An 18,728-nucleotide genomic window follows, 5' to 3' on the forward strand; every position below is an offset into this window, starting at 1 on the left:
GAGGATAGTGTAGCAATAGAATATCAGTCCCTAGCCCTAGTCTGCCACTGCTCTTCCCCTTACATTTGACTACCCCAAAATCCTTCCCCTGGCTTGGATGTCAGAACCTTCTGTGGCTGTGGAGACAGGGATAGGTTTTTCCTCGGTGCATGTGGCTTCCATTGGCATTAATGGAAGTTATGCTATTGGCTGAAGGGAAAATAAACCCTTCCTTTATTTATTTAGATATAAGAAACATAGATAATAGGTCCACCCATCCCTAAGAGCACCTTACAAAACTTAAAAATCATAATTAAATAAATTACATTAACAGACTTAAATTCAGTGCTCCAACATTCACTCAGACTGAGCTTCTATGTAAAGTTCAGATGCTAAAATGAGATTAGACATCTAAGATAAAATAGGGAGCTTCTATACCATTCTTTACATCCTCATGTAGTACATATCCACACAATTTTTCCAAGTATTATTTGTATACAGCTTACTATATATATATTTTGACCTTGTGCAAAAACAGGGGGGATGGACCCGATCCTTCATTCCTTGTGTATTCAAAACTCTTGCTGAAGTAATTGGGTATTTTGCAAACTCAAGCTCATAATTAGTGGGAAAAATGTACTACTTTCATAGGTATTTCTTAACGAATCAGTCCCATAAGGCTAAGTACCCTCTAGTATTTTTGACTTGCAGATGGAGAGAGAACTGTGGATGGATTTCTCATGCTAGTCAGTAAAAGAGCTAGTCTGAAAATGAAACTACAATTTAACAAAAAGAAATAGTTTTTTTCCAAAGTTGAAATTTCATTTCAACCAAAAATTGCTCACCAGCTCTAGTCAATAAAAATATTTATCATTCCTATATCACTTTATGGAATAAAAGCACTTTTGCCATCACCAACTATTCCTTGTAATTCCCCTGTGATGTAGTTGGGTATTATTCCCACTGCACAGATGGAGAAACTGAGGGAGAGAAATTAATTGATGTGCTAAGTGCCAAACAGTGAGTCACTGGCAGAGCCATGATTAGAACGCAGGCCTGTTTACCTCCCAGCCCTGTGCACATTCCTCCAAGCCACATTGCCTCACAGGAACCTGTTCTTTGCAGTTCATGTCAAGCAATCTAAATAATGAAGCATAGGTTGTGGGTTCTTTTTGTTTGTTTTTTCAATACTAGTCAAGTTTGTAAAACTTTCAAATGGGAAACACAGATCTCACACATGGATTATAAAACCCAAATGAACTATGAATTTGCTTTTAAATGTACATATATATTTTGAAGGACACTAGAATTCTATAGGTCATTTTCCCCAAAAGTGTGACCTGAATCTCAATACCTTCATGAAATATTAATACATGTGCCAATGACCACTCTGCCAAACAAATCAATTAACCCTGTCCGACATAAGTATGCAACGACTTTTTGTTAGTGCAGCCCACTCTCAGAACAAGTATTTAGAATGATTATTAGCATCTGATTGATGTAGGAAAAATCCTATTCTAGCTAGCTTGTAAGCTCTTTCCTGCAAAGCACAGTGCTCTGTCCAGTGCTAAAGTTATGCTTTCATCTGGTTATCTTTCAAGGCAACCTGGGTGGTCACAAAAAGCACTTGACATCTTGATGCACTTCAGCAGTTTTACATATACACAAACTTTGTAGAAAAATAAATTTGTCATTCGTCACCACATATGTTGATCTGGGGAGTGAGGATCCTGAGGCTGTAGCTCCTGTGCTGCTCAGCCCATTCCCTCTCTACCCCCTCCTCCCTCCTTAACTTTTTTTCCCTACAGAGCATTTTTCTCAGAAACTTAGACTCTAATGAAAAGATGATGTAAATGTTCAGCAGAATACACTCATCATTTGGGTTAGTTACAAACTTGTATTTAAAAAATACTCTTTGTGGTGGCTTCCAGGATGGGCCAAACGTTTACAGTATCTACTCTGTTATCTCTGCTCGGCAGGCAGTCTTGGCAACTATGATCTATTCTGCTTTGCTCTGGGGAATGTGATAAAGAGCAAGAAACAGCTGGTTTAAGAAAGCCTTAGAAACATCTCTGTAGTTTATAAAGACAATAATAATATTTTCATATTTGAATGGGTTTAGATACATGTTAAACCACACCAAAGGGAAAAAGCAACTCTATTCAAAATGTTTTTGCAAGTCAATAAGAGAACACTACAGAAAAGTCCCGCACCCCTGGGAGTTCAAAGAAAACAAAGTACATACTGTACATAAGCAATAAAAGCATTGCCCACTTAAAGCCATACCTATTACACAGCTCTGATGTTTTATGTTACAGTTTTACAGAACTGTTCATGTTATAAATGATTATTCGCAAATTTGTCATGATCTTACCTAACTCAGAACTACATTATTTTATTTTAAATTTCACTGATCAAAAAAATCACACTAGTTCAACTTTTTTTTCTGTGTTGCCAACAATGTTTTGATAAGGAGAGAAGAACAGTTGAAGAAAGGGCAATCATAATTATATAAATGTTTTAGTCCTGTAATTACTGATGATGTTGTTTAACATAATCTTTTAAGACAATATTTTAACTTTTTAAAAATGCAACTACCTTGTGTAAAGATGACATTTATGTAATGGCTACAGGCACCACGAGCCAAATTCCGCTTTCGGTTATGCCAAGGTAAACCCAGTAACTATGGCAGGGCCCTTCAGGGTCAGTTAAGGGTGGGATTTGGTCCCATGTTGTTAACAGCATCATGGAACTGATTCAAAGGGCACTGAAGTCAGTGGAAAGACTCCCACTGATTTCAGTGGGCTTTGAATTCTGGTGCATATGTTTAAAAACAATAATGTATGTGATTACCAAACCAGAAAAGGACACCTTAAATATTCAACATCTTTATACTACCTACTATACTACAGCTTCTCTTTTCTTTCACTTTAAAAGCAATGTATCAGTTAGAAGAGCTTTATTGTGGTTGGCTAATTGTTTTTACTCTTTGGGTGAACAAAGTGAAATTTCAATACAGAGAATAACTTATCCTGGAGATTTGAAAAGTTATAACATATATCACTGTTTTTTCTAGAAATTCAAGAGGAGGCTGGGAAGAAAAAACCCAAATATTCACTCAAATAGGAAAGATCTACCTTCATGGTCCTGATTCTACAGTCCTTAATGTCTTCGGGGTTTTCCCGATGGCAGACTGCAGGATCTGATCCAAGATTTCTTAAGCAATAGAGAGCATTTAAATTTAGACATCTTTTTTCAGTCCATTATTTTGCTATAGTTTTTACCTGGTATTTGACCTCTGCAAGTATAATAGAATTCTTTACAATAGTCTTTGCACAGGAAGGGAAGAGCTAGTTCTCTTTCAGATGCTTCCCCTTTCTCAGGTGAATGGAATAGATTCTGAGCATGTGGTGAGCAGTGTGCACATTTGATTTCTTCCAGTAGCTTCACACATTCTGTGTTGTTGGTAACAGAAAATATCTGCAAGCCACAAACCAGAGACAAATAAACACATGACCTATTTCCCTGTCTTATACAAAAAGATTCTTTGAAATAATGTAAGTAAATCATGCTAATGTAACCAGTACAGTTATGAATCAGTAAAATGTGCCATATTTTAAGTCACCATGCTAAGTAAAAAATTAATACTATGAAAGCGAATCACATGCAATAAATCATCAGATTTTAGAGTACTAACAAGTGCTTCTCTTTCCAAATGCAAATTAATTTACTCCCACTACTCAAGCCTGCAATCTCTTAATTGTGTGAGTAATTCTTGATCAGGGGGAATACTCACATAAATAAGAATTACTGGCATAAGCGAGGGCTGCAGGAACAGGCCCTATGTCTACTTCTTTTATAGGGATGCTGAAAAATACAACTTCCAAGTCTAAATTACATGCATAAGAGGCTCAGATTAAAAGTTACCTAAAGATTTAAAACTAAATGTCTAAAGTCAGAACACATTAGAAAAACAATCTCCAGGTATTTATAAAATATGCAGGCTTTGGTTTGTACTGTGAGCCTACTATTGAACCTCCTATGGTGGAATTCTCAAGGGGTTCCTCTGAGTTTTCTGCTTTTCAATGCAATTATATTCATGCATATGCCAATGTAAACTGTTGGTACAAAAAGCCTTAGATTTTCAGTAATTTCTGTTTATATGAAATAGAAAATATGAAATTTTCCTTAACATACAGTTTGTCCTATCATTCAATTTTAACTTTGTCCTTAATACTTACTTAAGCACTACACCAGGTTTGATAATTTGTATAAGTAAACACAAGAGCTTGGGGAATGCAATGTCAGCATACCATGAAAAATAAATGTTAAGGGAAAACAGCACATTCTTCACTATTAGTCTGTAATATTATGCACTTCATAACTTATTGTAAACCACATGGTACTAAGGGGTTTGCTTTTTGATCTCTCAACCCAAAATTACATTACGGCTCAATCCAGCATTCACTGAAGCTATTGTGAGCTGGATCAGGCCTTATCAGAACATAAAGCACAGTATCTCATTATTACTGATTTAGCATAATTATAAACAATTATAATATATTTTTTTTTTAAAAAGTGATTGCTACAAACATTTTATACAACCTTTCTTCTACCATGCAAGTTCTCAGATCTCAGAGTGGATTTGATATTACTATTTTTCACACTGTGAAGGACTCTGTGATGTTTCATTCTACTATAACAATATTGATTAGTTCCTTTTAGAAAACATGCAGTAATTTTGCTAAATTACCCTAGGTAAATCAAATAATTTAACTTGCATGGAGATTTTTGGCCCACAATTTGACTCATAATTGCTGTTCCACAGCTCATCAATCATCTAGAATGCCTAAGGCCAGTAATATAATTTTGAACTCATCACTTTATTTCTGGATGAGAATCATATAACTTTGCTTCCAAATATCTGAGAATGCTTTTTTTATTGTTTTAAATCTGACAAAATATTAGCAATAATATGGCATTTTAAAAATCACATACAAAATATTAATTGCAGCAATCCTAATTCTGAATAAACCTACTTTTTTTTTTAATTAAGGAAGCATTTCTCAAACTTTTGAAAGCCAGACCCTCTTCAGAAAAATGAAATTAATCATGCCCTATTCAGCCCTTCCATGTGCTGCCAAAGGATCCATCCCCCAAAACAAGCAGTCGCTCAAAGTAGTCCCACTGGCTTCAATTGGACCCACTAATGTCAGTAAGTAGAACAGTACTTGGCCTGCCTTCTCTGGTAGAATCCTCATTAATTTCAGAGTTTTTCTGGTTTGAGTTTGCAGGATCAGACCCTAAATAGTCTATTCTGTACAGTTCTTATATTGCCATCATCATCATAGTATCCGAATGCCTTCTAGCAGTGCATTAAGCGACATGACTAACATCTGTCACATGTAGTTAGCTCTCTTTCTTGTCCTTTCCACAATAAGAGAATTGTGTGTGCAGTGTAGTGTTTTGTTTTGGTATGGGGTTGTTTTGTTTTTTAAGTGTACACACTGACACACGTTTGTATGAGAGAAGGCAAAGCTGAAGCGCACCTTGCATTTGGAGTAGAAGGTGGTGAGATAAATGTTGGCCCTTAGTTCCTCCTGTTCATTTCAGTCTCAGACTAATCCCAAGAAAGCTCAGTTTCCTGCACAGATGATCTTTGCCTTTATAGTAGAAAGTTTCATTATGCCTGAGGAGCAGAGTTGTCAGCCATGGTCTTCATCCAGGAATTTTAGCTGATCCTTTTAGATATTCTGGGCCCAGGTCATTGAGGGCCTTGAAGATAACAACCAAGATCTTGAACTTGATTTTCCTCTATAGGAAAACAGTGGAGGATAGGTCTTACGTGCACATGGTAGCCCATGAGTACACATTCTGTACCAGTTGGAATTTCCTTCAGGCTGATGGCTTCATGCCTAGGTATACTGCATTGCTGTAGTCCATATGTGAAGTGACAAAGGCCTATATAACAAAGACCAGGCCGTTGTTCACCATGATGGAACAGAGTCTCCTAGCCAACCACAGAGGTTAGACAACTTGTGGATGCTGATATGTGAGAGTTTAGCATCAGTGAGGAATCCAGGAGCACTCTTAATATATGGATTGAATTGCCCAATTTTGAGTGTGTATTTACCACTAAGGAAACTACACCATGTTTGCAGACTGTTCAAAGTGCTTTCCTCTGTCCACTAGAATCACCTGTCTTCATCTCCTTCAAGTACTGGGATACATTGGTGATAGTGGTATGTGGCGAAGCATAGGTCAATAATCAAAGAGGTAAATATTGAGTTTGTTTACTGCATTAACCCCTCAACTGATGCAGGCATATTGCTATAGTTCTATTGGAAGGTAACAGTGCACATGATGAGAAAAAAAAAAAACAAAATGTCAAAAGCTAATTTATTTTTCCTTGTGAAAAATGCATTTAATTGCCCAGTTATATTAAAGTAAAAAATGCTTGACTCCATTTTAATAGCTAACGCTAAAATAAAAGGATCCTAATCCTCCTGACCAGCTGCCATCCACAAGGGGTTTGATTTTAGTCCTTGAGGAATTTAATCCCACTCTCAATTTTTGGAATGTGTCTTGGTGATATAATAACTAATCAAAAGATTAGGTAATGGGACTCAATAAATTATCTGAAAATCAAGTACAATATTTTTATGTTAAGTTTCATGCTATTTGAGCATAGTAGGATGGTAAAACTTTGCTCTGTGTGAGGTCTGCAGTAGAAATACCTATTTGAAGGTAGATAGAACCATCATTCTAGCTTTGGTTTCAATAAATCAATAGCCTTACTGAAGTCAATTAAATAGATTTAGCCCAAGGCTGAAACACTGTTTAGAACACAGTATTTTTGGTGAACATATAATAATGACCTTTACCTTTAAAACTGACAATATCTTTGGTCTCTTAAAGAAATGCAAAGTAATTTCCTGTATCAATTTTAAAAGTTATATGTGAAACCATCAAATTTGCAGTGGTTTGCTGGGGAAAACATGTAAAACTTCCAAACATTATTGTAGCATGCGTTGTAATGATTATGCCTGCTGCTGACTAATTTACAACATCTGTAAGATCATCCTTTAATCTCTACCCACAAGAAAGTAAGACTGGTAGAAGAAAGGTAAGAGAAATACTGGAATACAGGAAAGTACAGCTTACATGACTGGTTTATCAACAACAAAAATAGTGAAAAGAGGGAGAAACAAAAAGACACAAGAGACCGAAATTCTATAAATGTAATATAGCAATCTGTTTTGCATACCCTGTGTTTATTTTATTTGACAAAAAACAGTGTGGGTTTGATGTTAACAGCAAAAATATGTGGCAGTGAATTAAGATGTTTAATTAAACTGTATTTGGTATACAAGCAATTATTTCTAAAAATCATATGCCTAAAAGGTTGTTCAGCTGTTGGGTTGAACATATGTTTCTTCTGTACTATAGTGCTGGATTATGTCATTAAAGAGTTCAGTTTCAATTTTAGGCTAATATGTAAATAGATCATTGTACCAAGGCAGCTGTTAAAGGGACCCCAAGATGAGTTATTTGTTTAGTTGGATGTGTTCAACAATAGCCTTTGTTCGTGAAAGAGCCAGAGCAAACAAATGATTGTAAAAGGGCACACTTGAAAACAATTACTTTTCACCCATTCCTTGACAGCCTTGGCTGTGAAACCATCCAAGGTAGAGAGGACTTCTGTGCCTATCTGGCTATATGCAAACCTTCAAAAACTCTGGTGTCACAACATTTGATTCTGGCTTTAGTGAACCTAGTGATAAAATCGGGATATTCTAGAAAGCTAGAAGACAAAGAGTTAAATGCCAACATTATGCAAAAATATTACTAGAGACAGTCTAATTTTGTCTGATTATTAAACCAGTGCCCTTTATTGCTGCTTTGCTGTGCTTAAGGGACTGGAAGTATTGTCATCATAAAGACAGATCAATAATTTGATCATAAAATTGTCCCAGGGCTGACACACAGCATCTTAACCAAGAAGCTAATCTGAAATTGAAAATGCCTGCTGAGCAAGCTCAAATTGCTCTAGAGAAAGCTAATGTTCAGATTCCTATTAATGTCATGGACACTCAATCCTGTGGATTAATATGACTCTATATCAGATTAAAGACCTGTTCGATGTCCAGCTTTTGGAACCCTTGTGTAATATAGTGTCAAAAACCCAATTTTTATAAAGTTCCCTCCAAGTGTTTTGCATGATACTGTAATGTCTCTTGTGGAATGGTCACTACTTCTATCACGTATAAATTACATGTATTTTGGAAAACTGTCTAAATAGATATTTACATGATAAAACAGATTTAAGATAGCTGTAACCATTGACATTTAATGGATAAATAATGTGGCTTTAAAACCTTTTAGAATAATATCCACTAAAAAGTATAAATCTATATTTATAAAGTAAGTGTTAATGCTTAGAAATAGATGTTATGGTATATTGTTTTGAAACTTCATGCACTTCAAGGATTTATTACTATCTACAAAACAAAGAAATTAAACAAAAGATATATTCAAATAACACGAAGGGACGAAACCCTACAATAGCTAGGAAATTCAAAATTGTCTTAACTCCATCTTTAATGCAGCACATTAAACCAACTATTGCAAGGGTCTCCAAACAGTGGGTGATCTCACGTAACATATGTGCTGCAATACCTATATATTACAAACAGGGTGAGTTAAGGACATATTTTCCAGTCCTTAGTCTGACTTTTGTGCACTTCAATTAGGCTTTTAAGGTTATCTGAATGTAGTTATTTTGTAGTTTAATTGAATTACCACACAGGAGCTTAATGACACTGTCTCTGGACAGCATGAAGAAATATATCTGCCCTGAATCTCAAACTACTGCTGCATATGGTAAGAATAAAGAGAGAGCTGCAGCTGAAAACCTGCAGTAAGACTGTTCTCACTCATCTGGGAATAGAGGGGGTAGGACAAATGCTCCCTCAAAAGGCATGAACATTTGGACAGAGCTGTGGACTGAAGGAGAATGATGTTCTCCAGTTTCACCCATTAGTGAACCAACTAACAAACACAATGGTGTTGTTGTTATTCTTTTGCCATAAGCAACAGGACTCTGTGTGTGGGCAGCAGTTTAGTGGGGAGGAGGATAAGTCGACCCCTTTTTGTCCTATTGATTTTTTCCTATTTGCATGACTTGAGCAAATTAAATGATGCAATATGGCTTTTTGTTACAAAACAAAGTGAGAGATACCACCCAGACACATATGTTGATTCGTAGAAGCTGTTTACATGAGAATGGAGTGAAATCTACCGTGAACTGAGCATAAAAATTCGATTCAGGCTGGGTATTTTTTTATTATGCTTGGGCCAGCAAGACTGAAACACAAGTTTTCCAAGAGTCTCTCAGACCTTGACAACTACAGTGTTGTAACTGAGGAATTCTTAATTAAACCTAAACTGGGGAGGGGGAAAGTGAAGGGGTTGGAGGGGAGGAGAAGACACCTGATTGTTTATTTCACGTGCAGTGATTCTTAATGACATTATTCAGGAATTTCCCTCTCTGTGTACACACTTAATATCGTTGCCCTGCTTATCCAATAAGATCCTGCAGAATTATATATGGACAACTTAGAGAAATCGCAAACACATTAATAAATAGAAATTAAGCTACTAAAGGAAGCATAAATTAAATATTTTAAAATTCCAATGAGATGCTTCTTTTCAAGCAACTCAATTTTAAATTACGCATATGCATTGTCACACAGTGTGAAAAGGCAAATATCTCATGCCATTCTGTGTGAGAATCAATAACAGTCGAGTCCCTTTCAGCTGATACAGGTAATCATGTGTAACACAAGAGCCTTGACTAGAGATCACTAAGCTCTGATGCACCAGCACCGTCTACTATCCAAATCCTTTACTGACCAAACACGTGGAGAAAATTGAACACGCTTTTTAACCCCCAGAAAAATAAACCGGAAACCACCGTCAACTTAATTCACAGTTTCACTGCTGCCAATGCACAAACTTAATCCAAAAAAGCCATTCAAGTCTTCCTTCTTCTCAAGCCATCCCCTCAGCACAGGGTCCTTGTACCTGAAGTCCATGTTTCGTGAGAAAAGGGCACTGCCAATAAACATGCAGCAGTGCACCCAGCTGCTGATTTGAGCAAGATGGGACGATCTGAATGAGTGAGATTTGTAAGATCTCACAGAAACTCGCAAATTTGTAAAAATCCTTCGTTGTAAGAGGGAGAGAACTTTCTTTTAAAAATACCTTCCCAATTGACTAAGCCTCCCTTCGGATGAACAGCTCTGGAGCGAGGTCTATGTAACTCTCAAGGAAATAAACCAGAATCTCTTTAACGCTTCCATTTTATGAGACCACTCCACCCTCCCAAATAGTAATGGTCAAACCCATGTTGCTAGATCAAACCAGACACCACCCAGCAGGTTAGCAGTGAGTTTGCATTCATGCAAAAAGCCTCATGTGGTGCCTACCTTAGTCTCAATGTGCAGCAGCCCCTGACTGTCAGTCCTGGAGCAGCAGGACAGGCGAGGGTACAAGCCACGACACATCATCTCCCCTCCGCTGGCAGGCTCCAGGAACATCATCCTCCTGTCTCGCTTTTTCAGTCGCCTCGGTGGGTTACCATTCAGGCACTTTCTCCTCCTTGCTCCACTCTCCCCAAACTTAGCATCCCCCTCAAAGAAGCACAGAACCACGGCCACCAGCAGCAGTTTAAACGGGAGCATCTTCAGCATCATGCCTTGGACCGTGTGAGTGAAAAAAACAAACCGAACCTCTCCCCCTCCCCGACTGATTTTCTTTTTGCACTTCAAAGCAGGGAATCAGCACCCCCAAAACGGGGAGAGGGCTGGAGAGTGATGGTGATAAAAAAAAATCTAAAGGGCAAAGAACTCCCCCCGGCCCCCCCAAAAAACCGGCTTAGTGGGAGGATGCTCAGGAGTTGTGGGGCTAAAATTGTGCAAGTGACACAGATTTAGTAACTGGTGCTGTTGCGCCCTGGTGGTGAGAGCTGGGCCAAGGGGTCCCCCCCTGCTGCAGTGTGAGGCGGCGGCGGCGGCGGCGGCAGCAGTTCACTTGTTGTCCCATAGAAAGGATGTTCTCTAGGTAGGACAGTAGCAGCCGCCTGGCTGGGGTGATGTCTCCTCCGCGGCCGGCGGTGGCTGCAGCTCACTACGGCTCTCATGTTTCGCTCCCTCTTTTCTTCTTTTTAAGCAGCGCGCGGGGAGGTGCTGCCACCGCGCGCCCCTTCACGTCACCGAGAGGCACTGGGGAAAGCGCGCGCGCGCGCGCAGGGGGGGAACGGGACAGGGACGGGGTAGGCGTGCGCGAGAGGGGAGGGCTCAGGCTGGCTGCGGGCTGCCGCGGCAGCAGTTGCGGTGGGGCAGAGCGCTCTGGGCTAAAACCGGAGCCTGCTGATTTTTGACCCCAGCCCCCCACATTGCCACGGGGGAGACAGAGCAAGTCTGGCTGCTCCTGCTTCACCAGCCGCCCAGGCAAACGCCCAGCCGGACCCCAACACATTCTAGTGCAACAGCACGGGGCCAACCGGCATCCCACATCTAACCGCTGCTGGGTCCTGTCCCTGGGGGCTCCACACTCTCCAACTCCCTATGCGTGCACAGAGCCACCAGGAGCCAGGTAGCCCTAAGTTTTTCCTCCCCCTTCCTCCCCCCGGAGAACTCGTGTAGCGGTCAGTGCAGGGGAGACACAAGACTAGGATTTTGTTCCCAGGTGTGCCACTGACTCACTTTGTGACCTTGGGCACATCACTGTGCTGCTCCGTGCCTCAGTTTCCCATCTGTCAAATTGAAGTGACATAATACCAGGGGTTTCCTGAGGCAGAGTGTGCTCCTAATGAACTTGAGAGGAAGTGGACACTTGGAGCTGCAGGGGGGAGGAGGGGTGATTCCCAGCTGGAGGGGAAATCTTCCCATGGAGTCAGAGAGCTAAAAATGGTAGCTGCAGCACTGCAAGTGGAGGGACTAGCTACTCTGAGTATGTGTCTAGGAGGGTTGCTACCCCCATCCAGCAGTGGGTCAATGCTCTGGGTGGCTAGCCTGGTCCCATTGCTACATTCTATTTTTAGCAGGCTAGCTCCCTGAAAGCTAGCTCCAACTGGGAATTGCACCCCCCACCCCCAGTGAAAATATACTCTCTGTTCATTAGGAGCAAATAGTTGCAGTTGGGCACGATTCTCATTCTTGGGCTGTGCACAGGGAAGCTGTGCTAGGATCAATAGAATGAAAAGGTATCCTTTCTACACATTTCAGCCTCAGAGTACAGCACAGGATGTGCTCCAAATCCCTTCTGCAAAGGGCGTGCACGTGTGTATTTGCTCAGTTACACACCACAGTCTATGCTGAAACAGAGAGTTCCTGTGGTGAAAAAATATTGAACCAAATCCTTAAACAGTATCAACTGAACTCACTAGGCCCGAGTAATGAGGGCAAGATCGGGTCCATAGATTACCGGATTGAGAAATGTAAAAAAATAGTGCCTCTTTCTTTAGTCTTCTTTCTTTAAGGCAAGTACTTCCTAAATACTTTTGGCCAGTATAAACTACCACTGACTCCCCATCGAGTTGTGAACACTCTCACCTGCCACAGAGTTTGAGCTTCACATATAACAGTTACAGGTCCTGTTTCATTAACACAGAGTGAAGTTAAATAACAGTTAAGTTGAACAAGAGGAACTTTATTAAACTCCGTAAACTGCTCTGTTCATGTGGTTGAGTTGCTTCCAGGTTACTGCACCTGTTCTCCAGTTTCCCAAGTGTCCTGTTCATAACAGTCTCAGCATGGAATATGGACTCCAGTTCCACTGATCATGATTAGGGCCCTGTGGAAATCACTATTTTTAAAATAAAATTAATTACAGTGTAAATGGAAAAGTATTGAATTTTACAAAATATGCACAGAATGAATTTAACTAGCAAACTTAGTCAATTTTAATAATGGAATGAATTTCATCGACAAACTTAGTCAGAGTGTCTGCAGAATACTGATTAAGTTTGCAACTGACATTCATTCCACCTTTGTAACTGACTAAGCTTGCTGGTAATTCATTCCATCCTTGACATTGTCTAAGTTTGTGCACAGCAGTCTGGTCTTCCACACAGGCATGTGCACAGCACTGTAAGGTAATATTTTAAAAATTGCAGTTTGGGGGCATTTTTGTGATTTCCATGCCCTCCATGAAATCGTGATTTACATAGGACCCTAATTGTGAGTCACTGTTCTATTTTACAAACATTTTAATATAAATATTAAAAACAAATAACTGACACCCAGGCCTGCACCCCATGTGACTTCAGAAGAGGTTGCTAGCACATACCTAGTTGGAGTCTTTCCTTTATCACAGACTCAGCTGGCTCCATTGTCTATGACGTAGTTGAGCTCCTCAACAGGAAATCAGACCGCCTGTCTCTCTCTTCCTGTCACCTGTCTCTGAGTCTATCAAACTATTTGTCTGTGGAGTTGGCCTCCAGATTGTTCTCTGTCTCTCCGTTCTGTGATGAACTCTATATCTCTGTAGGCTTTCTCTGGGTGTTGTATCTGCTGGCTCATAAGTGTCTCCTGTTCCTTCCGATTACTTGTCCCTCTTGCATAATCATCTTGTATGATCTTGGTGTCACTGCACTACTCACAACCACTTTAGTCCATTCCTTCTGGTGTCTCTCAAATGGATGGAGACACACAGGAGTGCCTGTCTCCAGGCCCAGTAGGTCTTTGGCTGACCTGTTGTACTCTAGTGCCACTTCCTCTGATTGTTGGCCATTTCCTCTCGGAGGAGTTCCCATCCCTCTGGCTGCAAAATGTCTCACCTCATTGGTAGCAGGATTTTGGTCCTCTTTCCATCACTGCCTGTGCTGGATTGTTTTGGCACCCATGTGCTGTGGTATTCCCGTGTGCCAAAAATGCTAAGAAGGGGTATGAACCAAAAGAAACAGCCTTGCGTAACAGTCTTTTAGCTGTTTTCACAGCTGATTCTTCCTGGTTGGTTTCCGACAGCAGTACATTTCTTTTCCACTGTTGCACTAAAATGCACTCCTTACTCATTCAGTTAGAATTAAACATTTGGTAAGAGCAGGAAATCACCACACTGGGTATTGTATAAATAGCTCAGACTTTACGCCATCTTTCCCTGGATCTCCACTTTTTAACAATGGAGGACAAACTTTCATTTCCCCCAAATGGAGTATACAACTAGATTGTCCTTTATACCAGTGTCTTTCAAATCTACTTTATTATTTCATATTCATACTCCAGTGGAACCCAGAAGCTCAAATCAGGTTTAGGCCCCCATTGTGCTGGTCATTATACAAATAAATACAAGAACATGTTGCCCCACAGATCTTAAAGTCCAGGATTATAAATATATTAAACTAATTATTAAGCTTATTAAAATACTATAATCAGGTTTCCACTTCAAAAAATGTCTCAGTTCCAAAGCGTAAGTATATTTAAGAGATGCAGCACAGGCTGTCACCTGTAATCTTTAAAGACCTAAGAGATCTGAGAGTCCATTACTTCAGATGCCTTACCTCCTTATTACAATGTGGCAGTATAAATTCATTGATTAATAATTATTGTTGCTGCTAGAAACTCAGTTGAGTAAAGTTATCAATCCTGCAAATATCCTGCTGCAGCCAGCATTGAATTTCTTTGTGTGTACTAAAGCTGCACTTTCCCAGCATGAAACATCCATGGAGGTGGCAGTCGAATCCTCATTGGAGTGCAGTGAGCTTCCCTATGTCAGCTAGGATGAATCTATCCAAGTGCCTTGACAACCTGACCTACCTCTGAAACAGGGCTTGTCTACATGGTGGGTAATGCACACTAACATTGAACCTTAATCGGTTCATTAGATTCCGGTGACTTTAATGTTTGAAAGAATACTATATTAAAGCACACTAGGGAACCTTTAGTGCAAACTATCAGGGTCTACACAATCTAATTAATGCACAACACATTAGTGTGTTTTAGAACTAACACATCTCTAGAGCACATTACTCCATCATGTAGAGAAAGCTACAGTGGCCATCACCATTTTGATATATTTCCATCTTAGCCGTGCCAGCACTACACCAAATGAAATCCTTGTGTCAACCAACATCGTCAAAGTCTCGCAAGTACCGCCTCTAAAAAGGTCCTACTTCCATTAGCAACATAAAATCCTAGCAGGATTTGTAACATATGTGAGACATTTGAAGCATGTGGGAGTGAGTAGCCAGAGCACTTTTTAGCAGTCATCTAGGTAAAGTATTTCAATATTCACCTACCTTGAATGTGCACTGATCTATTAGCCCTTCAGCTCTTTTCTATTGTGTGAATAATACATATTCCAAAATATTTATAAATATGCATAGAGTTGAAGAGTTACATTAATCTGACAAATCATTATTATTAATAATGATAATATCTAGCTCTTATCTAGCACTTTACAAAGGAGGTCAATACCATTATCCCCATTTTATAGATGGGGAAACTGAGGCATAAGGAGGGACATGACTTGTCCAAATAAATCAGTGGCAGAGCCAGAAATTAAACCAAGGTCTCCTGAGTCTCTTCTCCCTCCCACTCCTCCCCGCAATTCCACTTGGCCACACTGCCTCTTGATTTTCATGTTAGAACAGGGTTATTTTGTGAACTTTCATATTGGTGAAAAATTAATGTTATCCCATATAATAAAACAAATTGCAATGCTTCTCAACTTGTGAATTTCAACATGCTTTACAAACAATAAGCCTCACACACCACATGAGGTAGAGAAGTATTATCCTCATTTTATAGCTGGGGAAAACTGAGGCACAATTTGCCCAGAATCACACAGGAAGTATGGTGGAGCTGAGAATAAAAGATAGGTTTAATAATAATAATTAGTAATATAATTAATAATATTTAGCACTTATATGGTGCTTTACCTGTTCACAACATCTCAGGCCTGGTCTACACTACGAGTTTAGATCGAATTTAGCAGCGTTAAATCGAATTAAGCCTGGACACGTTCACACGGCTAAGTCCCTTTTTTCGACTTAAAGGGCCCTATAAATCGGTTTCTTTACTCCACCTCCGACGAGGGGATTAGCGATAAAATCGGCCTTAGCAGGTCGGAATTGGGGTAGTGTGAACGGAATTCGACGTTATTGGCCTCCGGGAGCTATCCCACAGTGCTTTATTGTGACCGCTCTGGACAGCACTCTCAACTCAGATGCACTGACCAGGTAGACAGGAAAAGCCCCGCGAATGTTTGAATTTCATTTCCTGTTTGCCCAGCGTGGAGAGCATAGGTGACCACGCAGAGCTCATCAGCACAGGTAACCATGATGGAGTCTCAGGATCGCAAAAGAGCTCCAGCATGGACAGAACGGGAGGTACGGGATCTGCTCGCCATATGGGGAGATGAATCAGTGCTAGCTGAACTCCGTAGCAGTAAACGAAATGGCAAAATATTAGAAAAGGTCTCAAAGGCCATGAAGGACAGAGGCCATAACAGGGACACATAGCAGTGCCGTGTGAAAATTAAGGAGCTAAGGCAAGCCTACCACAAAGCCAGAGAGGCAAACGGAAGGTCCGGGGCAGAGCCGCAAACATGCCGCTTCTACGCGGAGCTGCATGCCATGCTAGGGGGTGCAGCCACCACTACCCCAACCGTGTGCTTTGACTCCTTCAATGGAGAAACACACAGGGAAGAGGGTTCAGGGTATGAGGAAGATGAGGATGAAGATAATGTAGATAGCTCACAGCAGCAAGGAAGCGGAGAAACCGGTTTCCCCAACAGCCAGGATATGTTTATCACCCTGGACCTGGAACCAGTAACCCCCGAACTCACCCAAGGCGTGCTCCCAGATCCTGAGGGCACACAGCGGATCTCTGGTGAGTGTACCTTTGTAAATATTACACATGGTTTAAAAGCAAGCGTGTTTAATGATTAATGATTAATTTGCCCTGGCAATCGCGGCCAGTACAGCTACTGGAAAAGTCTGTTAACGTGTATGGGGATGGAGCGGAAATCCTCCAGGGACATCTCCAGAAAGCTCTCCTTTATGTACTCCTAAAGCCTTTGCAAAAGCTTTCTGGGGAGGGCTGCCTTATCCCATCCGCCATGGTAGGACACTTTACCACGCCAGGCCAGTAGCACGTAGTCTGGAATCATTGCATAACAAAGCATGGCAGTGTATGATCCCGGTGTTTGCTGGCATGCAGACAACATCCATTCCTTATCGCTCTTTGTTATCCTCAGGAGAGTGATATCATTCACGGTCACCTGGTTGAAATGGGGCGATTTTATTAAGGGGACATTCAGAGGTGCCTGTTCCTGCTCTGCTGAACAGAAATGTTCCCTGCTGTTAGCCACGCGGTGGGGGGGAGGGTGGATTGGGTGTGGTGGGGAAGGGTGGTTAGTTGGGTTTGTGCTGCATGTTAACCCGGAAACCGCAGCCTCTCCTTTTACATTGCAAACCCATTTTAAATGGCCAACCCAACGGGTGCTTGGTATGGGAAATGAGGGCACTACTGTTTGAAACCATTCCCACATGTTAAGAAGGTTAAAAAAGCCAAAAGACTGTGGCTTACCATGGCTGCCTGCAAGCCGAAATCTGTTGCCTGGCACTACGTGAGTGATCTCTCACACCAAACCGGCAGGCCCTCAATATAAGAGGAAAAATGCGACCTTGTAACGAAAGCACATGTGCTGTGTAATGTGAACAGCAAAATTTAACGTGAAAGAGTGTACCCATTGTTCTCTAAAATGTGTCTTTTTTAACCATCTCTCCCTTCTCCTCCACCAGCTGCAAATATTTCTCCTTCACAGAGGCTAGTGAAGATTAGAAGGAGAAAACGGCAGACTCGGGATGATATGTTCTCGGAGCTCCAGATGTCCTCCCATGCTGACAGAGCACAGCAGATGCGTGGAGGCAGTCAATGTCAGACTACAGAAAAGCACAATATGAACGAGAAGAGGGGTGGCGGGCTGAATCGCGGGATGAACAGAGCAAGTGGCGGGCTGAAGATGATAGGTGGCGTCAGCTTGCAGACAGAAGGCAAGAGTCAATGCTCCGGCTGCTGGAGCATCAAACTGATATGCTCCAGCGTATGGTTGAGCTGCAGGAAAGGCAGCAGGAGAAGAGACTGTCGCTACAGCCCCTGTGTAACCAACAGCCCTCCTCCCCAAGTTCCATAGCCTCCTCATCCAGATGCCCAAGAACACGGTGGGGGGCCTCCGGCCACCCAGTCACTCCACCCCAGATGATTGCCCGAGCACCAGAAGGCTGGCCTTCAATAAAAGTTAAAGATTTAAACTGCAGTGTGTCCTTGTCCTTCCCTCCTCCCCCACCCATCCCAGGCTACCTTGGCAATTATCCCCCTAGTTGTGTGATGAATTAATAAAGAATGCATGAATGTGAAGTAACAATGACTTTAGTGCCTCTGCAAGTGGTGCTCGAGGAGGGGAGGGGAGGGTGGGGTGGTTGGTTTACAGGGAAGTAGAGTGAACCGGGTGGGGAGGGGGGCGGAGGGTTCATCAAGGAGAAACAAACAGAAGTTTCACACCGTAGCCTGGCCAGTCACAAAACTCGTTTTCAAAGCTTCTCTGATGCGCACTGCACCCTGCTGTGCTCTTCTAACCGCCCTGGTGTCTGGCTGTGCGTAATCAGCAACCAGGCAATTTGCCTCAACCTCCCACCCCGCCATAAATGTCTCCCCCTTACTCTCATAGATATTGTGGAGCGC

At 41.2% G+C, this 18,728-nt stretch overlaps 1 protein-coding gene across 3 annotated transcripts in view; it reads right to left on the reverse strand.

Moving 5' to 3' along the window:
* HHIP (hedgehog interacting protein) overlaps nt 1-11,159 on the reverse strand; it is a 99,978-nt gene extending 88,819 nt beyond the window's left edge. For all 3 annotated transcript variants that reach the window (XM_054030881.1, XM_054030880.1, XM_054030879.1), the window contains exons 1-2: nt 10,470-11,159; nt 3,264-3,459 (exon numbers count right to left, since the gene is read on the reverse strand). In XM_054030881.1, the coding sequence (XP_053886856.1) occupies nt 3,264-3,459; nt 10,470-10,736 (463 nt within the window). In that variant the 5' untranslated portion in view covers nt 10,737-11,159. The remainder of the gene's footprint in view (nt 1-3,263; nt 3,460-10,469) is intronic.
* Between the last annotated feature and the right edge of the window lie 7,569 nt (nt 11,160-18,728).

The sequence above is a fragment of the Malaclemys terrapin genome, chromosome 5, assembly GCF_027887155.1.
Source record: "Malaclemys terrapin pileata isolate rMalTer1 chromosome 5, rMalTer1.hap1, whole genome shotgun sequence".
NCBI classification, from domain to species: Eukaryota; Metazoa; Chordata; order Testudines; family Emydidae; genus Malaclemys; species Malaclemys terrapin.